Source organism: Oryctolagus cuniculus, chromosome 3 (genome assembly GCF_964237555.1).
Source record: "Oryctolagus cuniculus chromosome 3, mOryCun1.1, whole genome shotgun sequence".
NCBI classification, from domain to species: Eukaryota; Metazoa; Chordata; class Mammalia; order Lagomorpha; family Leporidae; genus Oryctolagus; species Oryctolagus cuniculus.
In genome coordinates, this window is record NC_091434.1 from 69,558,883 (window position 1) to 69,585,231 (window position 26,349).

The 26,349-nt window shown below is 47.5% G+C and overlaps 1 protein-coding gene across 3 annotated transcripts in view; it reads right to left on the bottom strand.

The window, feature by feature from the left end:
* Window positions 1-7,377: 7,377 nt before the first annotated feature.
* Window positions 7,378-26,349, bottom strand: part of CYBRD1 (cytochrome b reductase 1) — a 34,374-nt gene continuing 15,402 nt past the window's right edge. For 2 of the 3 annotated variants that reach the window (XM_002712282.5, XM_008258726.4), the window contains exons 3-4: window positions 11,757-11,911; window positions 7,378-10,889 (exon numbers count right to left, since the gene is read on the bottom strand). In XM_002712282.5, the coding sequence (XP_002712328.1) occupies window positions 10,592-10,889; window positions 11,757-11,911 (453 nt within the window). In that variant the 3' untranslated portion in view covers window positions 7,378-10,591. The remainder of the gene's footprint in view (window positions 10,890-11,756; window positions 11,912-26,349) is intronic. The other variant, XM_070070702.1, reaches the window with a different exon arrangement.

Below are 26,349 nucleotides of genomic sequence, written 5' to 3' on the forward strand. Positions count from 1 at the left end.
CCATTGTAATCCATAAGCTGTACTTTGGAAATTTATATTTATTAAATAAAAGTTTAAAAAAGAAATAATAAAAAATAACATGTATAGTCATATATGACAAGACTAGAATGAGGAGTCAGTAAATAAGCCTAATATATTAAAAATTTTGCCACAATGTTAGTTCTATATAGATACTAAAGGTATATATGAAGGGTCTTCAAAGTTCATGGAAAATATTTATTATTAAAAAACTATGTACGGATTCCAAAAAAGTTGTTTGCAACCAAACTCAGCTTTTTTTTAAAGATTTATTTTATTTATTTGAAACATGGAGTTACAGAGAGAGGTAGAGTCAGAGAGAGGTCTTCCATCCACTGGTTCACTCCCCAGATGGCCGCAATGGCTGAGGAGGTGCACTGATCCAAAGCCAGGAGCCAGGAGATTCTTTTGGGTCTCCCATGCGGGTGCAGGGGCCCAAGGACTTGGGCCATAGCAGAGAGCTGGATCAGAAGAGGAGCAGCCGGGACTAGAACCCGCGCTGATCCGAAGGCAGGAGCCAGGTGCTTCTCCTGGTCTCCCATGGGGTGCAGGGCCCAAGCACTTGGGCCATCCTCCACTGCACCCCTGGGCCACAGCAGAGAGCTGGCCTGGAAGAGGGGCAACCGGGACAGAATCCAGCGCCCCGACCGGGACTAGAACCTGGTGTGCCAGTGCCGCTAGGCGGAGGATTAGCCTGTTGAGCCGCGGCGCCGGCCCCCTGATCGGTTTTCTATGATGTAGTTTAAGAACAGGTGAAGCATCTGTTTTTATGCTCAGGTTTGATGAGGCAGGAACGGCCATGTAGAAACATAACTGGAAATAAGGGGTCTGATGGAACAGTCTCAGCTGTTTGGTCAGACCTTCTGGACTCCACGCCCAGCATCCTTCTCTTCTGCGAGGTCTCAGGACTTGCAGTCAAGGTTGGTCAGAGCGTCATACATAAGCGTGTCAATTGTTAAATCAACAACAGGAGTCACTGTGCACTTGCTCCCCATGTAGGATCTCTGTCCTTAATGTGTTGTACTATGAGAATTAACGAGAAAACTAGTCTTCAAACAGTACTCTATACTTTGTGTGTCTGTGTGGGTGCAAACTGCTGAAATCTTTACTCAGTATAGAGCTGATCTTCTGTATATAAAGATAATTAAAATGAATCTTATTGAAGAATGGGATGGGAGAGGGAGTAGGAGATGGGATGGTTTGTGGGTGGGAGGGTGGTTATGGGGGGAAGAACTGCTATAATTCAAAAGTTGTACTTTTGAAATTTATATTTATTAAATAAAAGTTTTCTATTAAAAAAATGAGATTGGTCTGAGGATGTTGCTGTTAACAACTTTTTTTTTTTTTAAGATTTATTTATTTGAAAGTCAGAGTTACACAGAGAGAGGAAGAGACAGAGACAGAGATCTTCCATCCACTGGTTCACTCCCCAAATGGTGGCAATGGTGGCCAGGGCTGGGCCAACCCAAAGCCAGGAGCCAGGAGCTTCTTCCTGGTCTCCCACGTGGGTGCAGAGAGGCCCAAGCACTTGGGCCATCTTCCACTGTTTTGTCAGATGCATTAGCAAGGAGCTGGATCAGAAGTAGAGCAGCTGGGTCATGAATACGTGCCCATATGGGACGCCAGCATCCCACACAGTGGCTTTACCCCTGTGCCATGGCGCCCAGCCCTGTAGCCAACTCTCACACAGATGGGTGGAGGAAAGAGGCAAGTAGTATTTTTAGGTTTTGGGAGGAGAAGTTCCAGTTTCTGACCCACCTTGGGGAAGATGAATTCTAGATTCCATGTCTTGGCCTGGGGAGAGTGAGGGGCGAGACAGGAGGGTGAAAGAGAAACCTTACTTCCGAGGCCTCACTGTGCTACGGCTTTCTGAGCCCAGCGCACAGGAGTGCCGGGCCCGGGGACAGAGGAAAGCACTCTGGGACAACACCCAGGCGACTGGTCTGCTACCAGCTGGGCAGCTTGGACCCACGCCCCCACCTCTCAGAACCTCATTTGGACCTAACTCATCGACTTTTATTTAAGGTCTAAAAGGAGACAGATTCTCATGACTCCCAGGAGGGCAGTCACTAAGGAGACGAACTGAACCCTGGGCGGCCCTGAGGAACCCCCCACAGCCCCGCACCCTGAGGAATTCGTGGTCTTCATTTCAGTGGCTGCCATGATGCAAGCTCTGCCACCCGTGGCTGCCCCTTTGTGTCCCCTGTTGGCAACCACCAGTTCTTCCTCTCTGCCATCAGCACCCCCACTTGGCCTCAGGATTTTCTCATCATTCTGGCCTATCTCCTGGTCTAGACTGGAAATGAGAGCAAATTTAGCCTGTGGAGCACATGCTTTGTAAGTGCAGTTTCACTGGACACAGCCTTACTCATTTTTTTTTTTTTTTTTTTTTTGACAGGCAGAGTGGACAGTGAGAGAGAGAGACAGAGAGAAAGGTCTTCCTTTGCCGTTGGTTCACCCTCCAATGGCCGCCGCAGCCAGCGCACTGTGGCCAGCGCACCGCGCTGATCCGATGGCAGGAGCCAGGTGCTTCTCCTGGTCTCCCATGGGGTGCAGGGCCCAAGCACTTGGGCCATCCTCCACTGCACTCCCTGGCCACAGCAGAGAGCTGGCCTGGAAGAGGGGCAACCGGGACAGAATCCGGCGCCCCGACCGGGACTAGAACCCGGGGTGCCGGCGCCGCAAGGCGGAGGATTAGCCTAGTGAGCCACGGAGCCGGCTCATTCATTTCTGTGTTGTCTGTGGCCCCTTTTGCTACAACTGCCAAGCTGAGCAGGCGCAACAGTCACGGCGTGGCCCACGAGTGTCTCTACTTGATGCTTCACCAACCTTCCTGACTGCTGGTCTACACTTCCTCTTGTCACCTGTCCATAGGCGCTCTTTTAGTTTCAGTTCTCACGGGCTTATTCTTCAAGTATTTCCAAGTTCTTAGAAGAGACAAAACCAAAACAACCAGCCTCTCTTCATGCTGGGATGCCGTAGGTATGTTGGGGAGCCATGGAGAGGCTATATGTGGTATGTGCTCTTCCACCCCGTCCAATTGGCTGTGGCTGAGATGTTGTCAGGAAAACATGGCTGCCTGGACTGGCTGGGCACATGACTGACGTATCTAGTACAACTGCAAATTAAATTAAGTAACTGGTGTTGTGGTATAGCGGGCAAAGCTGCTACCTCCAACACCGGCATCCCATATGGGCGCCAGTTCACGTCCCTGTTGCTCCACACTTCTGACCCTGCTTCGTGCCCTGGGAAAAGCAGCTGAAGATGGCCCCAATGCGTGGACCCCAGCCACCAATGTAGGGACATGGTGGTTCCTGGCTCCTGGCTTCAGCTTCGCCCAGCCCTGACCATTGTAGCCATCTGGGGAGTGAACAGTGGATGGAAGATCTCTCTCTCCCTCTCTGAACTCTTTCAAATAAATAAATAAATGGTTATTTCTTTAAAATTAAATGAGCTAGGCCTGCGCCGCGGCTCACTAGGCTAATCCTCCGCCTAGCGGCGCCGGCACACCGGGTTCTAGTCCCGGTCGGGGCGCCGGATTCTGTCCTGGTTGCCCCTCTTCCAGGCCAGCCCTCTGTTGTGGCCAGGGAGTGCAGTGGAGGATGGCCCAGGTGCTTGGGCCCTGCACCCCATGGGAGACCAGGAAAAGCACCTGGCTCCTGGCTCCTGCCATCGGATCAGCGCGGTGCGCCGGCCGCGGCGGCCATTGGAGGGTGAACCAACGGCAAAGGAAGACCTTTCTCTCTGTCTCTCTCTCTCACTGTCCACTCTGCCTGTCAAAAATTAAAAAAAAAAATTAAATGAGCTAATATATTCAAAACTAATGCTATCGCGCTTTAACCACATACAGTATTAGAAGTACTCACAGTTAAGATAAATCTGAAGTGAAATATACTGCTCCTAATATTAATGTCAGTGACAAAATATGATGTAACATAAAAACTAAAGTCACATCCAATATTACAGCTCTATTGCATAATAATATATACATGGCATAAAATAGCATAAACATTTCCCAAGAGACAAAAAGAAGAAAAAGGCTAAAGAAGTGGTCTTAAAGATTGATGAATGTTGGCAATACCTGGATGCTAACTGATTCATCTTTCTGATTGGAAAACAAATAAACAAACTCATTCATGCATTGTGAATTATACTTTCTCAAGGACAGGTTACTATAAGCACAGAGTTCATAACAACCAGCATTTTTTTTTAAATGATGCAAAATATTTATTCCAAGTTAGCTATTTTATGTGGTTTTCCCCCTCAACAGATCAGTGATAACCACCTCTTTTAAATCTGTACATAATGTTATCAAACTAATCTTTGAAATCTCACAAAAATTTATATATATAATTTTTAAAGATTTATTTTTTTGAAAGGCAGAGTTACAGAGAGACAGAGGCAGAGAGAGAATCTTCAATCTGCTGGTTCACTTCCCAAATGGCTGTAGCAGCCAGAGCTGGGCCAATCTGAAGCCAGGAGCCAAGAGCTTCTGCAGGGTCCTCCAAGCAGGTGCAGGGGCCCAGAACTTGAGCCATCTTCCACTGCTTTCCCAGGCCATAGCAGAGAGCTGGATCAGAATGGAGCAACCAGGACACGAACCAGCGCTCATATGGGATGCTGGCACTGCAGGCACTACTGCACTGCTACGCCACAGTGCCAGCCCCCAAAATTTATATTTTACAATCCACCCTGAATATCAAGGCTGCAAGAATAATACATTTACTATATCCCAGTATTTTACAGCTGTACCCAAAAACAAAAACAAAAAAATAACCACATATACTTGGTTAAGGGCTAAAGTTATCCAAGCAGTCAAAAATAAAATAAAATATCCAAATTATTAGAATTAATTGAATACAATTATAACTTCAGTACTCACTTTGTCACTGCAGCGCTTGAGAACGGGGGTGCATGCCCCAGGGCTAGTAGTAGAAGCTGTTGCTGCAGACCAGTGTCGCCTCTGCATCTCTGCACTGCCAGCTCCCCCTGCGCATCGCCCCCAAAACACTGGGTACACTGGGTACACTGGGTATGTGAGTACACATACACTTTAAAAATCTTCCTCCAGCCGGCGCCGCGGCTCACTAGGCTAATCCTCCGCCTAGCGGCGCCGGCACACCAGGTTCTAGTCCCGGTCGGGGCGCCGGATTCTGTCCCGGTTGCCCCTCTTCCAGGCCAGCTCTCTGCTGTGGCCAGGGAGTGCAGTGGAGGATGGCCCAAGTGCTTGGGCCCTGCACCCCATGGGAGACCAGGAGAAGCACCTGGCTCCTGCCATCGGATCAGCGCGGTGCGCTGGCCACAGTGCGCTGGCTGCGGCGGCCATTGGAGGGTGAACCAACGGCAAAGGAAGACCTTTCTCTCTGTCTCTCTCTCTCACTGTCCACTCTGCCTGTCAAAAAAAAAAAAAAAAAAAAAAAAAAAAAAAAAAAGAAAAATCTTCCTCCAAACTTTTTTTTAAGGATTTATTTATTTGAAAGGCAGAGTTACAAAGGAGTAGGGGGAGAGAGAGAGGTCTTCCATCCACTGGTTCACTCCCCAAATGGCCACAACAGCCAGAGCTGCGCAGATCTGAAGGCAGGAGCCAGGTGTTTCTCCTGGTCTCCCAGGCAGGTGCAGGGCCCAAGCACTTGGGCCATCCTCCACTGCACTCCCTGGCCACAGCAGAGAGCTGGACTGGAAGAGGGGCAACCGGGACAGAATCTGGCGCCCCGACTGGGACTAGAACCTGGTGTGCCGGCGCTGCAAGGCGGAGGATTAGCCTAGTGAGCCGCGGCACCGGCCTGTTTATTTATTTTATATTATTATTTACAAAGCAGGGAGACAGATCCCATCTACTGGTCCACTCTCCATATGCTCACGAGGGCCAGACCTGGGAACACCATCCAGTTTTCCCTCCTGGGTGGCAGGAACTCAACTACTTGAGCCATCACCTGCTGCCTCCCAGGGTGTGCATTAGTAGGAAGCTGGAACGAGGAGGCTGAGCTGGGACTCAAACCCAAGTACTTGACATGGGACATGGGCATCCTAATGTGGGTCATAACCACTGTGTCAAAACCCGGCCTGAGCACTAGGTACTTCCTCTAGATTTCTCCACCCTAAATCCGGCTGGGGTTGCCTTCCACAGTGTGCTTGCAGTGTGGATCCTGAATGGAAGGAAGCATCATGACAGTATTTTTTCTTTTTGTTTTATTTTTTTGGCAGGCAGAGTTAGACAGTGAGAGAGAGACAGAGAGAAAGGTCTTCCTTCTGTTTGTTCACCCCCAAAATGGCCGCTACGGCCGACACACAGTGTCAATCCAAAGCCAGGAGCCAGGTGCTTCCTCCTGGTCTCCCATGCAGGGGCAGGGACCCAAGTGCTTGGGCCATCCTCCACTGCCTTCCTGGGCTACCGCAGAGAGCTGCACTGGAAGGGGAGCAACCGGGACAGAACCGGCACCCCAACCGGGACTAGAACCTGGAGTACCGGCGCCACAGGTGGAGGATTAGCCTAGTGAGCCACGGCGCTGGCTATCACAACAGTTTTGAAGCAGTCCACTGGGGCCAGCGCTGTGGCATAGTGGGTAAAGCCACCACCTGCGGTGCTGGCATCCCATGTGGCTGCCGTTTCGAGTCCCGGCTGCTTCGCTTCCAATCCAGCTCTCTGCTATGGCCTGGGAAAGCAGTAGACGATGGCCCAAGTCCTTGGGCCCTGCACGTGGGAGACTTAGAAGAAGCTTCTGGCTCTTGGCTTCAGCCTGGCCCAGCTCCAGCCATTGCAGCCACTTGGGGAGTGAACTAGCAGATGGAAGATATCTCTCTCTCCCTTTCTCTCCCCCTCTAACTCTGCCTTTCAAATAAATAAATGAATCTTAAAAATAAAAACTCCTCTAATAGCAATATAAAAAGTATGCTACTTAGAGGATGCTGTCTATAGAAACCTGACAGTATTTTCAATAAAGAAACTTAGAACCATGTTGAGGCAGGTGTTGTTAAGCCACTGCTTGCATCACCCACATGATACTGTGGTGCGACTGGTATTGATCCCAGCTCCTCTAGTTCCAATCCAGCTCCCTGCTAACGCACCTGGGAGGCAGCAGATGATGGTCCAAGTGCTCGGGTCCCTGCCACCCATGTGGGAGACACAGATTGAATTTCTGGCTCCTAGTTTCAGCCTGGCCCAGCTCTGGATCCTGTGGGCATTGAGGAACAAATCAGTTGATAGATTTATCTCCCACTCTCTCTCTTTCCCTGTTGCTCTTTCAAATAAATAAATAAATTAATTAATTAAAAAACCCACAAAATCCCAAAAAGCCATGATTAAGAAACTTTCAGAACAGTGTCTACACCTTTTAACCTGGACAAACTGAAAACACAAAGCAGGCTTGCAAAATAACTTTTATTACTATATAAAAACAAGTCAAGGAAAAATAGATGTGTATTTTTCTATAAAATTATAAAATATTCAAGATATTTAATATCTTTCCATTAATGTGCTGAGATAAAAAGACAAAATTAAAGACAGACTCTTCTTTTCCACTTAAAGTTTTCAGCTACTTTGTAGGGGATAGGGAATAATAATTCTCCTTTTTTCATGTACTTTCCTGTGGATAGCTACAAGACAGAGCAGCTACAGTTTTCTGTTGGAGTTATCAAAAAAAAAAAAAAAAAGGAAATACCAAGATAAAATTTCCACCCTACAGCCATAAAATTAGCATAAGGCTGTACTTCTTGGTTTGGGCTTAAAATTTGGCAATTATGATTGATCAGTATTGCCCTGGAGTTTCCAACTCAGCAGGGAAAAAAGAAAACTGAAACCACTTGTCAGCATTCCTTAAAAAGTCCAACTGCCTTCTTTGTCATCTCATTGTGAAGTCTAAGGTGCTGTTTCCAGACAGCATGGCTTAGAGTGAATCCACACAGGAAGCAAAGTGCATGGGAGGGCGGCCTCCACACAGGCAGCAGGCAGCGCAGGAAGCTGCCTGCTGTGGGTGACATTAAGTCAAACAAGAATATTCATTTGGGTTTCTCCTGTTGATCTGGATGAATATTAAAATAAAGCTTTCTTTTCTGAAATTAGATTATGGGGTGAGCCATGCCAGATTATCTCTGCAGATGAGAGAAGCTGTAATTATTTTGGGCAGTTTCAATCACTGTTTTGGAATTGATACCTACTGCTTTCTTCTCCTCTATTCTTTGTAGGCTTTTTAATGAGATATTTTTGGGAGAGATGTTTTACATAGGAAATATGGGCTTTTGAAAGATAATAGTGCAATTAGCATTAGAATTAAAAGCCCATTAACAGTCTCAAACAGAAAGGGTTTTTGGATATATTTTACTATGCATTGTTTTCAAAAAGGCTGAAAAAGAAAGACAAGAAGTTCCTATAATATCTGTAAGATTACCCTCACATTAGCCCACAGGAGAGATAAAATAAAGGGCTGAGATGAGAGGGACTCAAATAATTTGCAATGGAGCTATTCTAGTGCTAAATCTGCAATTAACTGCACTGATAACCTCTTTCTTGGCCTATATGAGAATGGATGGCAGCCTCAACTCTTGGGGCCTGGTTTGTAGCCCCCCAACAAACCCTGATATTTTGTGGTTCACCTTTATGTAATAAAACACCACTTATCAAAATACAGTTGTGGGTGGCCATGTATTTACTCCTATTCTAACACCAGGAGCCTGTCCTGCTCCACCTGTGAGGAAGTTAACTTTGTTACTTCATGGCAGGTGTTGGGTGGGTCCCTGGGGGTCCCTCTGCTGCTACTAGCTATTCTGGAAATAGAATAAACTAAATAAGAAGGACATGTGTTGCAGCAGGGGGCTCCTGACTGGTTGCCTGTGATGTCTGAGATGTGTGATGGAGTGCAGCTCACATGTACCTCTGGAAGCAGCCATCAGTTATCTTAAAAAAACGAAATCCACAAGCACCAATAGCAGTAAGTGACTGTGGTGCCAACTGTACAGTTTTCCTGTGCATTCACATGGTTCTGTTTAGAACTGCAGGGAAGCCAAAATTCAATCAAGAAGTGAAAAGCATCATTTCAGCACAGGCACTCCTCTGGGTTTTACTGCAAGTCAGCCTGGCGCCCAGACCCGAGTCCCCACTCACCACTGAGAAGTCAGAGCTCAGAGCGTCCCCTACAATGCCACCAAGATCAGCAAGGACCCTGGCAGCTGTCCTGGGGCAGGGCAGGCCACGAGACAGGTGTTCCCTAGCGCCACACTAAGTGCTCCAGCTGCTAAGATCCCGAAACTGCATTCAGTTCATCTTGAAATGGACAGATGTTCTTGTCCAAATCTGTCACCAATCTGGACACAACTTAACAATCAAAGGGGCACCCAGGGGGCGATGGCTTGCTAGCCATGGCAGGAGCCCCATGACATATTTCCAGCTACCGGGGTGGTGTGGGGTGGGAGTAGGGTTGAGGGGGAGGAGTCTTTTCCTCGGTTCCCTGGGGACTCTTAACCTTGGAAGAGAGCCAGCAACCAAGAGCCCTCTCTTACCAACTCCACTCCACGCCAGCACCTGAGGTTTGTTTTGTGCAGGGCTGGGAAGGAGGTACCAATTAGTACAGAACAGGGAAAGAGCAGGGAAGTGGTGAGGATCATGCACTGAGGAGCCAGATTCAGGATCTGAATCTCAGTTCCTCCATTTAGGAGCTGTGTGACCTGGAGGCCAGTCCCTTACCTCCCTGACTTTACCTGTAAAGTAACACCTGGTTGTCAGTCTGGGTACTGAACGAGCTAACACTTGGGAAGTGCTCAGCCCCAACCCAGATCCTTAAGGGAAACGCTCTTTAGAGACTGGTGGGGCAGTTGGTGCTGCCTGAGGGTTCAGGTATATTGTCATCCTACAACACTAGAATCCGGATCATAAAGGACAATAGTCCCAGGAGGTCTTCGACTCGGCAGCTGAGTTTTGGGGAATCTTCCAAGTCCATCAGACAGATCTCTTCAGCTACCCGTCACCCAGCAACTGCCCCCAAATACCCTGATACAAGCCCCGCTGCCCAGGGCCAATCTGCACCCAAACCAGCCAGGGAGGGAGCAGATGGCCACCACGGGCAGAAGGGAACTAGTTGTTCTCCTCAATTTCTCCCAGTACTTTAGTCATGACATCTGTGTTACATAATGGTCTAAATCCTGTTCCAGACAGTCACGCCCGATTTTAAAACTTCAGGGCTGGCTCTGCCTACTTCGGAAATCACTGGGCTCCCAGAATTAACTCAAAACAATCACATGACAAGAAGCAGGGGATGCTGCCAGCTTATCAAATTAATCAGCTGACTGCTGCATTCTGAGCTCTGCTCTGTGCAAGGCGCTGTGCTAATGCTTTGGTCCACAAGAAGAAAAGAGGTTACATAACCACAGCTGGTTATCAGCTACTATCTATACATCACAATCTTTCTAAATCACGTAAATTCGCAGGCCTAGATCAACGCAATCGCTTTCAAGAAACCCCCTTGGCCGATTAAAATAAATATCGACACTACGCAGCTCAATCATCTTATGTCTAAACAGGAGAAGCTAAGCTTTGGAGCTAGTTTTTAAAGGGGAAGTTACACAGCTACGCCTCCACGCCGCCTTACATGGTGGATCTCTGTCCAGCCTCATCCAGGGCGAAGTTTCTTTTCCTCGCCTCACTGTTAAGCTCTGAATCGGATTTGTCCAGGTTGTTGCCAGGGTTTACGGCCACGGAGCCTTCCGTCCCCTCGGCAGCGCCCCCGTTCGTCTGGAGAAGGGTAGAACTCGGCTCTTTAGGACGTTTCCACTGCGGTCTGGTGGCGATCCATAAAATGAGGGCCCCGAAGAGCAGAATCAGAAGGCCCAGGGTGTTTGTGAAAACGCCTTCTGGTGGGAATGTGCTGTAGGCAGGGTTTGTCCTAGGAGAAAAACAGATCTCCGTGCTTAATTACACATGGAAGACACAGCAACATGCAAAACAGGCTTGAACGCACCTGCTCAAAAGGCACACTGGTACATTATAGATTGATATTCAGGAGAAATTTCAGTTATGCTGTAATTCAGTAGCGTATTTGGAAATTATTAAACATCATTAAGTATGAAAGCAATATGGCATCCGGAAAAATGCTGGTATTACTTACAAATGGAAAAACAGATAAAACAAAAACAAAGGTACACTGTAATTTTATTAACATAAAAACATGCACATCAGAAAGACCGAGAGAATTTATAATTTTAACAGTTGTTTTGGGGGCGGGTGTTTGGCCTAGCAGTTAAGATACCTGCTTCCCACATCAAAGTGCCTGGGTCCAGGGCCAGCTCTGGCTCCGGACTCCAGGTTCCTACAGATGCAGACCCTGAGAGGCAGTGGTGTTAACTCTCCTAGCTGGGCTCTCTGTGTGAGAGACCTGGGTGGAGTTTCCAGCTTTCAGTTTCACCATTAAGCCTCAATGCCCTGGCCATTGCAAGCATTTGCTAGGGGAAACAATGAATGACAACTTTCTTATCTCTGCCTCTCTCTTTCTCTGTCTCTAAAATAAAAAAAACACAAAATTTTTAAAGAAGTTGTTTCTTAAGAGAGGTGCATCTGATGAATGTTTTTGGTCCTTCTAAGCTTTTAATAATATCATATTACATGCATGATGCCATTAAGTTATTCCAACATAAATATTTAAAACTTTTAATATTTAAACTAATTTGTTACATTTATATTATATTTTCCCATTGAACAAGTATATAATATTTTATAGCTTAAGTATTACAGGTAGGAAGACTATACAACTTACAGGACAAAAAAGAGCTTCTCGGTCAGTCCCATCAGTGATGTTGCGATCACTGTTGCAAAGAGGAGGAGTCCAGAATACACGTGGATGGGCATGACAACCGCTCGCAGAGAAAGTGGCGCCCAGGGAAGCAGAAAGATCAAAAAACCTAGGACAAGCTAAACACCAAAAAGTGCCAAAGTTAATTTTAAATGATTATTATATAAAATCAGCATATGCAAAATGAGAAAACCTCTCACTGGGAGCCGAGAAGCATAAAGTGAAGTGAGGGTCCCCACCCCGGTTATAGGACCCACAGGTGACAGCTAGGAGAGTCATCTTCTCATGTATCCTTCCAGAAGAGTTCTATGCCTTTATAACCATGTTATATGCAAAAGGTATAATTCATATATATACTATACAGCTTTTTTAAATTTTTTATTTATTTATTTATTTTATTATTTTTTTTTTGACAGGCAGAGTGGACAGTGAGAGAGAGAGACAGAGAGAAAGGTCTTCCTTCCGTTGGTTCATCTCCCAAATGGCTGCTATGGCCGGCGCTGCACCGATCCGAAGCCAGGAGGAGCCAGGTGCTTCCTCCTGGTCTCCCATGCAGGTGCAGGGTCCAAGCACCTGGGCCATCCTCCACTGCCTTCCTGGGCCACAGCAGAAAGCTGGACTGGAAGAGGAGCAACCAGGACAGAACTGGCGCCCCAACCGGGACTAGAACCCAGAGTACCAGCGCTGCAGGCGGAGGATTAGCCTAGTGTGCCGCGGCGCCAGCCATAATCAGCTTTTAAGATGGGACCTTTTATGTATAGTGGTCTAAAATATATATTGTATTTTTTGAAAATATTCTCAAACCAAAACACGTCTGTTGGGGACAGTACTGTGCCAGGTAAAACCACCGCCTTCAGTGCTGGTATCCCATATGGATGCCAGTTCGAGTCCTGGCTGTTCCACTTCTGATCCAGCTCTCTGCTATGCCCTGAGAAAGCAGTATAAGATGGCCCAAGTCCTTGGGCCCCTGCACCCACATGGGAGACTCAGAAGAAGCTCCTGGCTTCAAATCGGCTTAGCTCCAGGCATTGCAGCCACTTGGGGAGTGAACCAAGGAAGACCTCTCTCTCTCTCTGCCACTGCCTCTCTGTAACTCTGCCTTTCAAATAAATAAATACATCTTAAAAAAAAAACACACACACACACATCTGTTGGGGCTCACACTGTGGTGTAAAAGGTAAAGCCACCACCTGCAGTGCCAATATTCCATGTGGGTACTGGTTCGAGTCCCAGCTGCTCCACTTCTGATCCAGCTCCCTGTGGATGTGCCTGGGAAAGCAGCAGAGGACAGACCACGTGGGAGAACTGGAAGAAACTCCTGGCTCCTGGCTTTGGCCTGGCCCAGCCCTGGCTGCTACAGTCATTTGTGGAGTGAACCAGCGGCTGGAAGATTTCTCTTGATATCTCTCTCACTTTCTCTGATTTTCAAGTAAATATATAAATCTTTAAGTAAACAAAAAAGTGTCTAGTTTATTATTCTAGTGGCTGAAATTCTATTTCAAGGCTATGACAGAATTTATTTATACAGTTCTTCATGGATGCTTCTATTTCTAGTTTTCTCCGCCATCTTTAGTAAGGCTAGAGTGAACATTTTGGTACTTTTTTTTTTTTTTAAGATTTCTTTATTTATTTGAAGGACAGAGTTACAGAGAGGCAGAGAGGTCTGTTGGTTCACTCCCTAGATGGCTGCAAAAGCCAGAGCTGGGCCGATCCAAAGCCAGGTGCCAGGAGTTTCTTCTGGGTCTCCCATGTGGGTGCAGGGGCCCAAGGACCTGGACCATCTTCTACTGCTTTCTCAGGACATAGCAGAGAGCTGGATCGGAAGTGGAACAGCCAGGACTCAAGCCGGCACCCATATGGATGCCAGCACTGCAGGCAACAGCTTTATCCGGTACACCACAGTGTCGGCCTCAAGTAACTTTTTTTTTTTTAACAATGTTCTAAGGTTGTCAATTAGGAAAGGGAGTAAAATATTTCTTAAATCACTAAAACCACATACATTAGGATGCACGATTTCGTTAGCTCAACCTAAAAAGCTACGTGAGAAGCCGACAGCTTTGTTTTTTGAGGAAGAAAGGAATTTTGCAGAAAAGCCATCCCCATTTCCTCGATGATCAAATCCCTAGTAGGGTTCATCTCTGGGGAAGGCAGCCACACTGCTGTGTAAACTGGAGTCTGCTGCACGTTCACCGTCTGTGCTGTGGCCCTCACAGCCCCTACCCAGTAAGTATTCTCTCTTCAAGAAACTCAGTGGCTACTGAATTACTGAGTTTAAGGGCACATCTCCTTTCAGGTATTGGCTTAGGGCCCCCACCCCAACAAGGGCCCCAAGAGACAGGAGAAGGGGAACAAAGGCGGCGGCCTCCCTGTGCGACTTTCCCAAGATCCGAGGAGTAACCGGAGATACCAGAGGAGCAAGGCAGAGTGGGGCACAGAACCCTCGTGCGTACTTAGAACCGGCTTATGTGTAATGAGCAATGGTAATGAACAGGAAGTTTAAAAAACGCACAGGGAGGAGCAGGCATCTGGCCTAGCAGTAAGATGCTGCTTAGAACCCCCACGTCTCACATCACGGTACCTGAGTTCAATTCCCAGCTCCGCTTCCTGACTCCAGCTTCCTGCCAATGTCCTCTGGGAGGCAGTGGTAACAGAAGTCCTAGATTGTGGTCCTAGGCCCTAGCCCAGCCAAGGCTATTACAGGCATTTGGGGAATGACCAACACATGGGAACTCTCTCGGCCTCGCAAATAAATAATTTTAAAAATGTTAGTGCACTTTGATAGGCTGATTTACACATTTTATTGTTTGCTCAATACCACACACACCTGCATATATTAGAAATCATTTGGGGGCAGGAAGGGGTATTGGTTTTTTGTGCAATGGGTTATACTGGGAGCACTGATTCCAGGCCCAGCTGCTCCTGTAAGATCTAGATTCCTGCTAATGCTCCTGGGAGGCAACAGATGATGGTCCAAGTACTTGGGTCCTGGCCACTCACTTGGGAGACCCAGGTGGAGCTCCTGGCTCCTGGCTTCAGCCTGGCCCAGCCCAAGTCATTACAGTCATTTGGGGATGGAAAATCTCTCAATCTCTCTCTCTCTCTGCTCCTCAAATAAATAAATCTTTTTTAAAAAGTGCTTCAGGGGCTAGCACCGTGGCATAGTGGGTAAAGCCACACCTGCAGTGGTGGCATCTCATATGGGCACCAGTTCGAGTCCCAGCTGCTCCATTTCCAATCCAGCTCTCTGTTATGGCCTGGAAAAGCAGTAGAAGATGGCCCAAGTCCATGGGCTCCTGCATCCGCATGGGAGACCTGGAGGACACTCTGGCTCCTGGCTTCAGATCGGCCAAGCTCTGGCCATTATGGCCATTTGGGGAGTGAACCAGTCGATGGTTCACTCTCTCTCTGCCTCTGCCTCTCTGTAACTTTGCCTTTCAAATAATAAATAAATCTTTAAAAAATTATGAAAAGTGCTTCAAACGATAAATAATACATTTATAATTTATAAAAATTTATAGAAATCATTATTTCCTTTTTATTATTTTAAAGATTTGTTTATTTGAAAGAGTTATAGAGAGAGAGGGAGGGACAGAGAGACAGACAAAGATCTTCCATTTGCTGGTTCACTCTCTAGATGGCTACAATGGCTGGAGTTGGACCATGCTGAAGCCAGGTGCCTGGAACTCCAACCAGGTCTTCCATTAGGGTGCAGGAACCCAAGCACCTGGGCCATCTTCTGCTGCTTTCCCAGGTGCATTAGCAGGGAGCTGGATCAGAAGAAGAGCAGTTGGGACTTGAACCAGAGCTCATATGGGATGCTGGTGTCACAGACGACAGCTTAGCCCGCTGCACAACAATGCCATCCCTTTCTAACTATCTTAGACTTATTTCAAGTGAAGATGACAATTTTTAACCTAGTGAACTAAAAATTATGAGCCCCTTTATCTAAGTCAGTCATTGCTAAGGTGTGGTTCATAGAAGACATAGCAGAGACACTTCAAGTATTTAAAGCAATTCCCGGGCTACCTCCAGACCTACGAAATCAGAATTTCTGCAGTAGGGCCTAGGAGTCTGCATTTTAACAGAACACCCACATTATTCTTACATATGTTGAAGTTTGAAGACCATTGCTTTTTTTTTCTTTCTTTCTTTTTTTTTTTTTTTTGACATGCAGAGTGGACAGTGAGAGAGAGAGACAGAGGGAAAGGTCTTCCTTTGCCGTTGGTTCACCCTCCAATGGCCGCCGCGGCCGGCGCGCTGCGCTGGCGCACTACGCTGATCCGATGGCAGGAGCCAGGTACTTATCCTGGTCTTCCATGCGGGTGCAGGGCCCAAGCACTTGTGCCATCCTCCACTGCACTCCCTGGCCACAGCAGAGAGCTGGCCTGGAAGAGGGGCAACCGGGACAGAATCCGGCGCCCTGACCGGGACTAGAACCCGCTGTGCCGGCGCTGCAAGGCGGAGGATTAGCCTAGTGAGCCGCAGCGCTGGCGAAGACCATTGCTTTTGATTCATTCAAATTTTCCTAGAGATATGGGCTAACTGCATTCTGGAAAATCCCCCAAAGAGAAGGCAGCGGAATCCTCCATCACCAATGGTCTACAAAGACTTGCTAAGTGCTCTAGTACTCAGGAACTATTGGCTATAGGAAGCTGTTCTCCACTATAGTGGAAGTGCTCAGGAGAGCTAAGGCAAATAAAATCTCACAAAAAGTTATGCTTAAAGATGAAAGTATAACCCTAATAACATTCAAAAAAATAAATCATTTGTTTAAGATTTATTTATCTATTTAAAAGTCAGATATATATATATATATATATATAGAGAGAGAGAGAGAGAGAGAGAGAGAGAGAGGGAGAGGAGAGAAGAGACAGAGACAGAGATCTTCCATTTGCTAGTTCATTCCCCAAATGGCCACAATGACTGAGGCTGGGCCAGGCTAAAGCCAGAAGCCAGGAGCTTCATCCAAATCTCCCATGTGGGTGCAGGGGCCCAAACCCTTGGGCCATCCTCTGCTACTTCCCCAGGTGCACTAGCAGGGAGCTGGGTCAGTAGTAGTGCAGCCAGGAATCGAATTGGCACCCATATGGGATGCCAGCACCACACAGTGGCTTAACCTGCTGTGCTACAAGCACTAGCCCCAAACCTAATAACATTTAAAATTAAATATCTGGGGCCACTGTTGTGGTGTAGCAGGTAAAGCCTGCAATGCTGGCATCCCACATGGGTGCTGGTTCATGTCCCGGCTGCTCCACTTCCAATCCAGCTCCCTGCTAATTGAGGGATGGCCCCTCTACCCAGATGGGAGAACCTCCTGGCTCCTGGCTTTGGCCTGGCCCAGCCCTGGCCATTGCAGCCATCTGGGGAATTAACTCACAGATCAAAGATTTCTCCCTCTCTCTCTCTCTCTGTCTCTTCTTCTTCTTCTCTCTGCCTTTTGAATAAATCAAATAAATCTTTTTAAAAAAATTAAATATCTGGGTGAGTGGCACAGCAGTTCAGATGCTGTTTGGGACACCTGCATCAATGTCATAGCTGCCAAGCTTTGAGTCCTGGCTCTGCTCCAGATTCTGGCTTCCTGCTATGCATGCCCTGGGAGGAAGCAAGGATGGCGCAAGGACCTGGGGTTCCTGTCACCCACATGCATGTCTTGGATGGAGTTCCAGCTTCCTGGCTTTGGTCTGGCCCAACTTCAGCTGTTGATAACACCTGAAGAGGGAGCCAGCAGACAGAAGTTCTCTGTGGATCTCTGTCTTTGTCTCTCTGCCTTTCACAAAAATAAATCTTTTTTTAAAATTCTGTCGTAAATACCTGGGCTTTTTGCAGTTGAGTATTACTACTTTAAAGATACAAATGTATTTTAGCACGCCAGTTTGTCTCACTTTACCAATGGATGAGTTTAAACAGAGGAAAGGGGGAGCCTGTGACACAGCAGCTAACACACCAGCGCAGGTGCCTGCATCCGTTTCAGGGTGCCTGCTTTCAAGTCCCAGCTCTGCTTCTGATTCCGGCTTCCTGCTAACGCATAGCTGAGGAGGCAGCAGGTGAGGGTTCAAATAGTTAAGATTCTGAGCCTTCACAGGGGAGACCTGGCTTGAGTTCCCAGCCCCTGGCTTCAGCCTGGCCCAGCGCTGGCCATTACAGTCATCTGAGGAATGAACAAGTGGAGAGAGGATTGCTCTGCCCATCTCCCTCTGCCTGTCTGTCTCAGCCTCTCAAGTAAATACAATAAACATTGAAAAAATGTCAGTGTATACAAACTTATAAACCTAGCAAACGCTTTCGTTGCAAAAGCCATTAATGAGACCAGGGAACATCTTCCTGGCTAGTTGCTGCAGTTCACTATTTTCGCAGGAGTCAAGGAGGTAAGGGGTAGATTTGGTGAACAATCCAGTGAATTACAGATTATTAGAATTAAATGGGGGTCGGTGCCGTGGCGCACTTGGTTAATCCTCCACCTGCGGCGCTGGCATCCCATATGGCTGCCGGTTCTAGTCCTGGCTGCTTCTTTTCCAAACCAGCTCTCCGCTGTGGCCCAGGAAGGCAGTGGAGGATGGCCCAAGTGCTTGGACCCCTGCAGCTGCATGGGAGACCAGGAGGAAGCACCTGGCTCCTGGCTTCGGATCAGCGTAGCTCCGGCCGTAGTGACCATTTGGGGGGTGAACCAACGGAAGGAAAACCTTTCTCTCTCTCCCTCTCACTGTCTGTAACTCTACCTCTCAAATAAATAAATAAAAATCTTAAAGAAAAGAAGTAATTGAAGCTGCTCCTAGCATTCCTTCATCTTCCTGTTCTACACACGCCTACACTCCTACATTCAACACTCACTCTGAAACCTCTGTGCATGCCAGGAGTTGTTCTGAGTGCTGGGAATGCAACACAAAACGGACAAGCTCCCTGTGTTCCAAGGACGAGCACTTATTTTCATTACTATTGTCGTAAGGTCCGACCTTTTGGCCATTTATAGCCTTGTCTCTTAGGTCAAATGTCTCAAACATTAGCGTGCACCTGAATCACCTGGAACACTTGTTACAGCACCTGCTGAGTGTCACCCCAGTTTCTGATCCAGTAGGTCTGGGGTGGGACCTGAGAACCTGTTCTTCTATTTTCCCTAGTGCTGCTAATGCTGCTATTCCAGGAACCATATTTAAATTTTTTTTAAAACTTCATTTATTATTTACTTGAGAGACAGAGACAGAGGAGACAGAGTTCCCATCCATTGATTCACTCCTCAAAAGTGTGCAACAGCGAGGGCTGGGCTGGGGCTGAAGATGGGGTGGTAAACGCAATGCAGGTCTTCCACGTGGGTGGAAGGAACTTAATTACTTCAGCCATTACTGCTGCCTCCCAGGGCCTGCACCTGGAAGGTAGAGTCAGGAGCCAAAGCCAGGAATTGAACCCAGGTACTGTGATATGGGACGTGGGCATCTTAACCACAAGACTAAACACCCACTTCAGGATCATACTTTTGAAAAATGTCCAAAGTCATTCCTAAACTGCATTCTTCATAAGCAAAAATAAAAGGCTCATCTTCTTCTGGAGGTAAAAAATAAAAAAAAAAATTAGGGGCTGGCCTTATGGTGTAGCAGATAAAGCCACTGTATGCAATGTCAGCATCCTATATGGGTGCTGACATGAGTCCCAGCTGCTCCACTTTCCATCCAGCTCTCTGCTGATGACCAGGGAAAGCAGCAGAAGACAGCCCAAGTCCTTGGGCCTCTGCACCCACATAGGAGACTCAGAAGCAGCATCTGGCTCCTGGCTTTGGCCTAGCCCAGCCCTGGCCTTTGTGGCCATTTGGGGAGTGAACTAGTAGATGGAAGATCTCTTTGTCTCTCCCTCTCTCTCTGTAGCTCTTTCTAATAAATAAGTAAATCTTTTTTAAAAAAATCACTTTGTATAGGCCGGCGCCGTGGCTCACTTGGTTAATCCTCTGCCTGCGGCACCGGCACCCCGGGTTCTAGTCCCATTTGGGGCGCCGGATTCTGTCCCAGTTGCTCCTCTTCCAGTCCAGCTCTCTGCTGTGGCCCGGGAAGGCTGTGGAGGATGGCCCAAGTGTTTGGGCCCTGCACCCACATGGGAGACCAGGAGGAAGCACCTGGCTCCTGGCTTCGGATCGGTGCAGTGCACCGGCCATAGTGGCCATTTCGGGGGTGAACCAACGGAAAAGGAAGACCTTTTTCTCTGTCTCTCTCTCTCACTGTTTAACTCTGCCTGTCAAAAAAATCACTTTGTATATTACAGAATATGTCCAAAGCTTTTTTAAAAAATATTTATTTATTTACTTGAAAGTCAGAATTACACAGAGAGGAGAGGCAGAGAGAGAGAGATCCTCCATCAGCTGTTTCACTCCCCAAATGGCCGCAATGGCTGGAGCTGCGCAGATCTGAAGAGAGGAGCCAGGAGATTCCTCAGGATCTCCCACACAGGTGCAGGAGTCCAAGGACTTGGGCCATCTTCTGCTGCTTTCCCAGGCCATTGCAGAGAGCTGGACCAGAAGTGGAGTAGTCGGCACTCAAAACGGCGCCCATATGGGACACCAACACTGCAGGCAAGCGGCTTTACCTGCAATGCCACAGTGCCAACCCCTCCAAAGCTTTTTAATAAAGGGAATAACAGATGCTCAAACTGGCCTTTAAGCCTCCCGCTCATACCCTACATCTCCTCGCTACACTGTCTTCTCCTTTCATCCACCTGGCAACACCTGAACCCTAGCTCAGCCATCTCCATGACTCCTTGGCCTGCTGGTGCTACCGGAAGAAATCTCAATCACTGCACTCATGGCTGGGACGCTGCTGGTCATGAGCAGTCCACGCCGCTCAACAAACGTTCTACTGCCTGGTTTACCACTGGCTCTCCATCCTCTCCCGCCTCAAATTCCTGACTCCCTGCTGTGCCTCCCCAGTACTGGCAGATGGCCTTACTCCCACCTTCAGAGAAGAGCCTCAATTTCCTGCCACCAGACCAAAAAGTCACCCCAAGCCAACGATTCCTTTCTGTCTTCAATCACAATGGAGTCGGCGTGCCCACAACGCGCTTCCTGAAGACGTGGGGACAGATGAGCGCCACTCCCCCGTAGTAGTCACCACCTCTTCTTTCCTGGCGCCACCCTGTCAGCATTTTCACATGCCCATGCTTCTCACAATGAAAAGCAGAAGTAAAAACACAAAAAGGTCCCCAAATACCTGCCTTGGCTCCTGTCCCTGTCCAGTTACCACCCTCTCGCTCTCCTCCCAACCAACCTTCCTGACGGAGTGGACTCCTCATTGCACACTCCCTCTTCAGTCCACCGCCCTCCGGGTCGGCAGTGACTTCCAGGTCACTCACCCTGATGGACAGTTCTCAGTTCTTTGCTTTGCTTCTCAGTCACATGTGACACACCTCAAGCCCATTCCTCTGCCCCTACCCCATGTTTCCTTTCTCAATCACCCACTTGCTCAAGTCTGCTCATTCTTCACATCATTTACTTCCCAAATCTTACTAATTCTTCCGCTGAAATATCTTTGTCTATTACCTTGCATAACCGCTACTGCTACTCCTCTAAGTCGCCACCATTTCTTACCTGAACCTCTGGAAACACCTGTGCTTATTATACCTGTGCACCCTCCAATTCATCCTCCAAACCGCACTCTGGATAGCATGGCCTCCTTTCCATGCCTCAGATAAAGCAAACATTTCCCCACACGCTATGGCATCCACCCAGAAGACTCTGCCCTTTCAACACCTGCCTTGTGACTTCAGGTCTCAGTGGGACTTCCTTTATCCCTTTTCCCATGTGAGAGTTCTCCCAGAACACTCCATAACCACCCTGTCTAACAAATACTCAGTTACCCGTCCTCCCCTGTAGACTTCACACGGGCAGGAAGCACATCTCTTTGAATCCATGTTTGTCTTGGGAACAATGCATCCTCCACAGCCTGGCAAGCTAACTGGCACACAACAGGTATTCAGCTCTCTGTTGAATAAATGAAGCCAGGAGTGAAGTTTCACTGGCATAAAATGCATGTTGTCAACCACGAAGGCCCCTATAACTTATGGTGGAAATATAAAATGACACCTGCAGATCATAAAGTAGCCCACCAACAAGAGTCATCCCACTGTGCTGTGCCCTGGGAGGAGCCTTGTTTGGCTTTGAGGCTTATGATGTTATGAATGATCACAAGCTTTAATTTACAGGTGAACAAACTAAATCCAGAGAAGTTGGGCAACTTGTCCGAGGTTACCAGCTATCAAAATGCACCAACCTGATTCAAAGTGAGATCTCCCTGGCTGCAAATCCTGTGTTCTTAACCCCAACCTGGTCCCTGGATCTGAGCAAGGAAGAAGTTGGAAGCCAAAATTCCTCCTAGTACGAAGAGCCAGAAAGTTGTGAAATGGTATTTCTGGGAAGCCCAGTTAGCACAAGGAAATGAGAGATAAGAATCTGGATGTTTCATACAGCAAAAGAGAATCTTGAGGCAATTAAAAATCTTTTCAATTCACTGAAGTTTAAAATTAGAATCTATTGAGAAAATTGACTAATAGAATAAAGAAGAAAAATATTTGCATATCAACACAGAAAAGACATTCCATAAAATTCTACATCCATTCATGATTTAAACAGTAAAACAAAACTTGTTCACAGAGAGGAGGGAAATGAAGCATGCACTTCATTTACTTATTTTAAAAATGTTGATTTACTGATTTTACTTGAAAGGCAGAGTGACAGGCTCTTCCATGTGCTAATTCACTTCTCACGTGCCCAGAACGGGCCGAAGCCAGGAGCCTAGAACTCCATCCTGGTTTCCTGTGTGGGTAGCTGGCAGCCATCATTTGCTGCCTCCCAGGTGCAGCAGCAGGAAGCTGGATCGGGAGCAGATGAGACTGGACTCAGACAAGCACTCTGGTGTGGGATGCAGGTGTCCCGAGCAGCAGCTCAACCCTCTGTGCCAAACACCTGCCAGCATTCTCTCTAAAGTAAGAACCAGATGGATTCTTATCTCCATTTGAATTCTATACCTCTTATCTATATCCACTTATCAATCTCTCTACTGTACTACTGCACTGTACCAGCTGGGACACAGGAAAAGGTACACGACAGAACCAGCATTGCAGATAAAGACAAGGGCAAGGACAAGCCAAGAAACAGTGCTTATAGTTTATCCAGAGGAAACAAAGGAAGTTGGGTCACAACATGGCAACGTAGACTAAGGTGGATTCCACATGAAGTAAGCACTTAAATATCACAGACAAATTTTTTAACAGATTTTTATTTATCTATTTGAGAGGCAGAGTTACAGCCAGAGAGAGGGAGAGACAGAGAGAGGTCTTCCATCCACTGGTTCACTCCCCAAATGGCCACAACGGCTGGAGCTGGGCAGATCTGAAGCCAGGAGCCAGGAGCTTCTTGTAGGTCTCCCACATGGGTCCAGTTGGGGTAGTAGAGATGTGGGTAGTAGAGATATGGGAGCAATTAGGTTGTATGTGAAATCATGGGGACTAATTCATTATGAATTTTTTTAAGAACTTTGATTCTTAATGAATGAATTCATTAAGAACTTTTTTTAAAATATATTTATTTATTTATTTGAGAGGTAGAGTTGCAGACAGTGAGAGGGAGAGACAGGGAGAAAGGTCTTCCATCATTGGTTCACTCCCCAAATGGCCACAAAAGCTGGAGCTGCACCAATCCAAAGCTAGGAGCCAGGAGCTTCTTCTAGGTCTCCCACATAGGTGCAGGGGCCCAAGGACTTGGGCCATCTTCTACTGCCTTCCCAGGCCATAGCAGAGAGCATAGAAGAGGAGCAGCCAGGACTAGAACCGGCACCCATAGGGGATGCTGGTGCCACAGGTGGAGGATTAACCTACTGTGTTACAGCACTAACCCTGACTCAGAACTTTTTAAGAGTTATTTATTAGAAAGGCAGAGTTAGATAGAGAAAGAGGGAGAGACAGAGGTCTTCCATCTGCTGGTTCACTCCCAAAATGGCCAGCAATAGCTAGGGCTGGCCAGGCCTGGGCCCATGAGCCAGCAGTTTCTTCTGGGTCTCCTTCATAGGTATAGGGCCCCAATGACTTTGGCCATCCTATGCTGCTTTCCCAAGTGCATTAAAAGGGAGCTGGATCAGAAGTGGAGCAGCCAGGGCTTGGACCAGAGGCATCTATATTGGATGCTGGTATTACAGGCGGTGGCCTGCATTGTGGCGTAGTGGGTAAGGCCACAGCCTGCAGTGCCAGCATCCAATATGGGCGCTGGTTTGAGTCCCACCCGCTCCACTTCCGTTCCAGGTCTCTACCAAGGCCTGGGAAAGCAGTGGAAGATGGCCCAGGTCCTTGGGCCCCTGTGCCCGCGTGGGAGACCCAGAAAAGGCTCCTGGCTCCTAGCTTCGGATTGGCAAGCTCCGGCCGTTGTGGCCAGTTGAGGAGTGAACAAGTGGATGGAAGACCTCTCTCTCTCTCTCTCTCTCTACCTCTCCTTCTCTCTGTGTGTGTAACTCTTTCAAATAAATAAATAAATCTTAAAAAAAAAACAACACAATATCAGCCTTGACTCACAACTTTTATATACATATAATAATTGAATATATTCTTTAGGTTGAACTCCCAGGCTTCTTGTTATTTAAATTGTAAGTTGACAATGTATTCGAAAAGTTCATGGGAAAACAGAATTAAAAAAGAAGTTGATTTTGTTACAAAAAAGATTTTGAAATCCACATATAATTTTTTCATAATAGGCATTTTCCATAAAGTTTTTGAAGACCCCTCACATGCACGGATTTCAATATGTTTGCACTAAGATAAACTTACCCTTTAATTCCATTTTCCACAAACCTTTTAAAGTGCCCTCATATAATTGTGTGTATACACTAAGGAGGCTCAAAGTGATGTTGTGACTTAGTTGTTATTTTTGCAAATGCCCCGTGGGCTGTGTCTCACAACCGGAACAGAATTCTTGGCCTGGGATGCAACCAGGGGTGAGGACCTTCCGGCTTGTTGTGGTTGTACTGTTTATTGTTTGCTTACATCCTTGTTTTTCCAAAACAGCCCAGACACTGGCTTCTTTTGGCAGCCACATCCTGATTTTGCACAAAGCAGCTCCCCTGAACCCCGGCAGCGCTGAGGTGAGTGGTCTGTCTGAGCACCTCTCCCTGCCTCCTCCTGCTCCATGGTACGCACTTTCCTGGCCTGGGCAGGAGCACAGCAGGGTGGCCATGACCGACCCACGGCTGCCAGTGACTTCCAGCGAGTCAAGGCTTCCGGTTCTCCACCCACAAGCGAAGCCCCAGAAACCACCAGCTGGAGAGCAGTCATCTTGCCTCAGACAGGAAAATGCTTCCCCTTTTAACGTTTAACCTAAGAAACCTGACAGGAAAGCACCTCAGTCGAAGCACAAGGCTTCTGTGGCTCTTGTGTCTTCGCATCTGAGGATATGGCATCAGCAATCTTTGTAAATCACAAAAAGGAAGGAGCTGCAATCAAGCACAGAACCGTTTCTGTTTCCTTCCATGTCCATAGGCAGTGTTCTCTCGCTGAATAGTTCCCTGAGCACACCTGGGGAACCTGTTCTGTCACTTCTATGGGAAGGCAACACGAACTACTTAAAAACAGCTTTCAGGGGCTGGTGCTGTAGCGTAGTAGGCCAAGCCCCTGCCAGAGGCGTGGTATCCCACGTGGGCGCTGGTTCTAGTCCCAGCTGCTCCTCTTCCAATTCAGCTCTCCACTTATGGCCTGGGAAAGCAGTGGAAGATGGCCCAAGTCCTTGGGGCCCTGCACCCAGGTGGGAGACCCAGAATAAGCTCCTGGCTCCTGACTTCAGATCGGCTTAGCTCCAGCCACTGCAGCCATTTGGAGAGTGAACCATCGGATAGAACACCTCTCTCTCTCTGCCTCTGCCTCTCTTAACTTTGCCTTTCAAATAAATAAATAAGGGAAGGGGAGACAGGAGGAAAATAAAATAATCCCTGTGTTTTTAAAACCTAACACAAAGTTATAATTTCTTTACCCATAAAAGTAAACCTAGAAAAAGCAAGTGGCAGAATGTGACAGAGAAATCTGCAACTCTTGCCTCGGTGAGTTCATTCAGTGCATGGAACCTGAAGCCCAAGTAACATCAGTCTAGGACGTCAGGGGATGCAACTTCCCTAGAGACGTATGTCAACACTTGGAAGCTCACATTCAAGCTCACAGACAGGAGCCGGCACTGTGGCACAGTGGGTAAAGGCCCTGCCTGTGACACTGACATCCCATGTGGGTGCCGGTTTGAGCCCCAGATGCTCCACTTCCAATCCAAGCTCCCTGCTGATGCACCTTGGAAAGCAGTAGAAGATGGCCCAAGTGCCCGGGCTCCTGCCACCCATGTGAGAGACCCAGATGAAGCTTCTGGCTCCTGGCTTCAGCCTGGCCCAGCCCTGGCTTTGTGGCTATCTGTGGAGTGAATGAGCAGTTGGAAGATTCTCTCTCTGTGTCTCTTCCTCTGTCTATGTAACTCTGCCTTTCTAACAAATTTTTTTAAAAAAGCTCATTCTGTACGTCTGGTACCCTGAGACAAAGCGTTACATAGAAACAAAAGTGAAGAAGG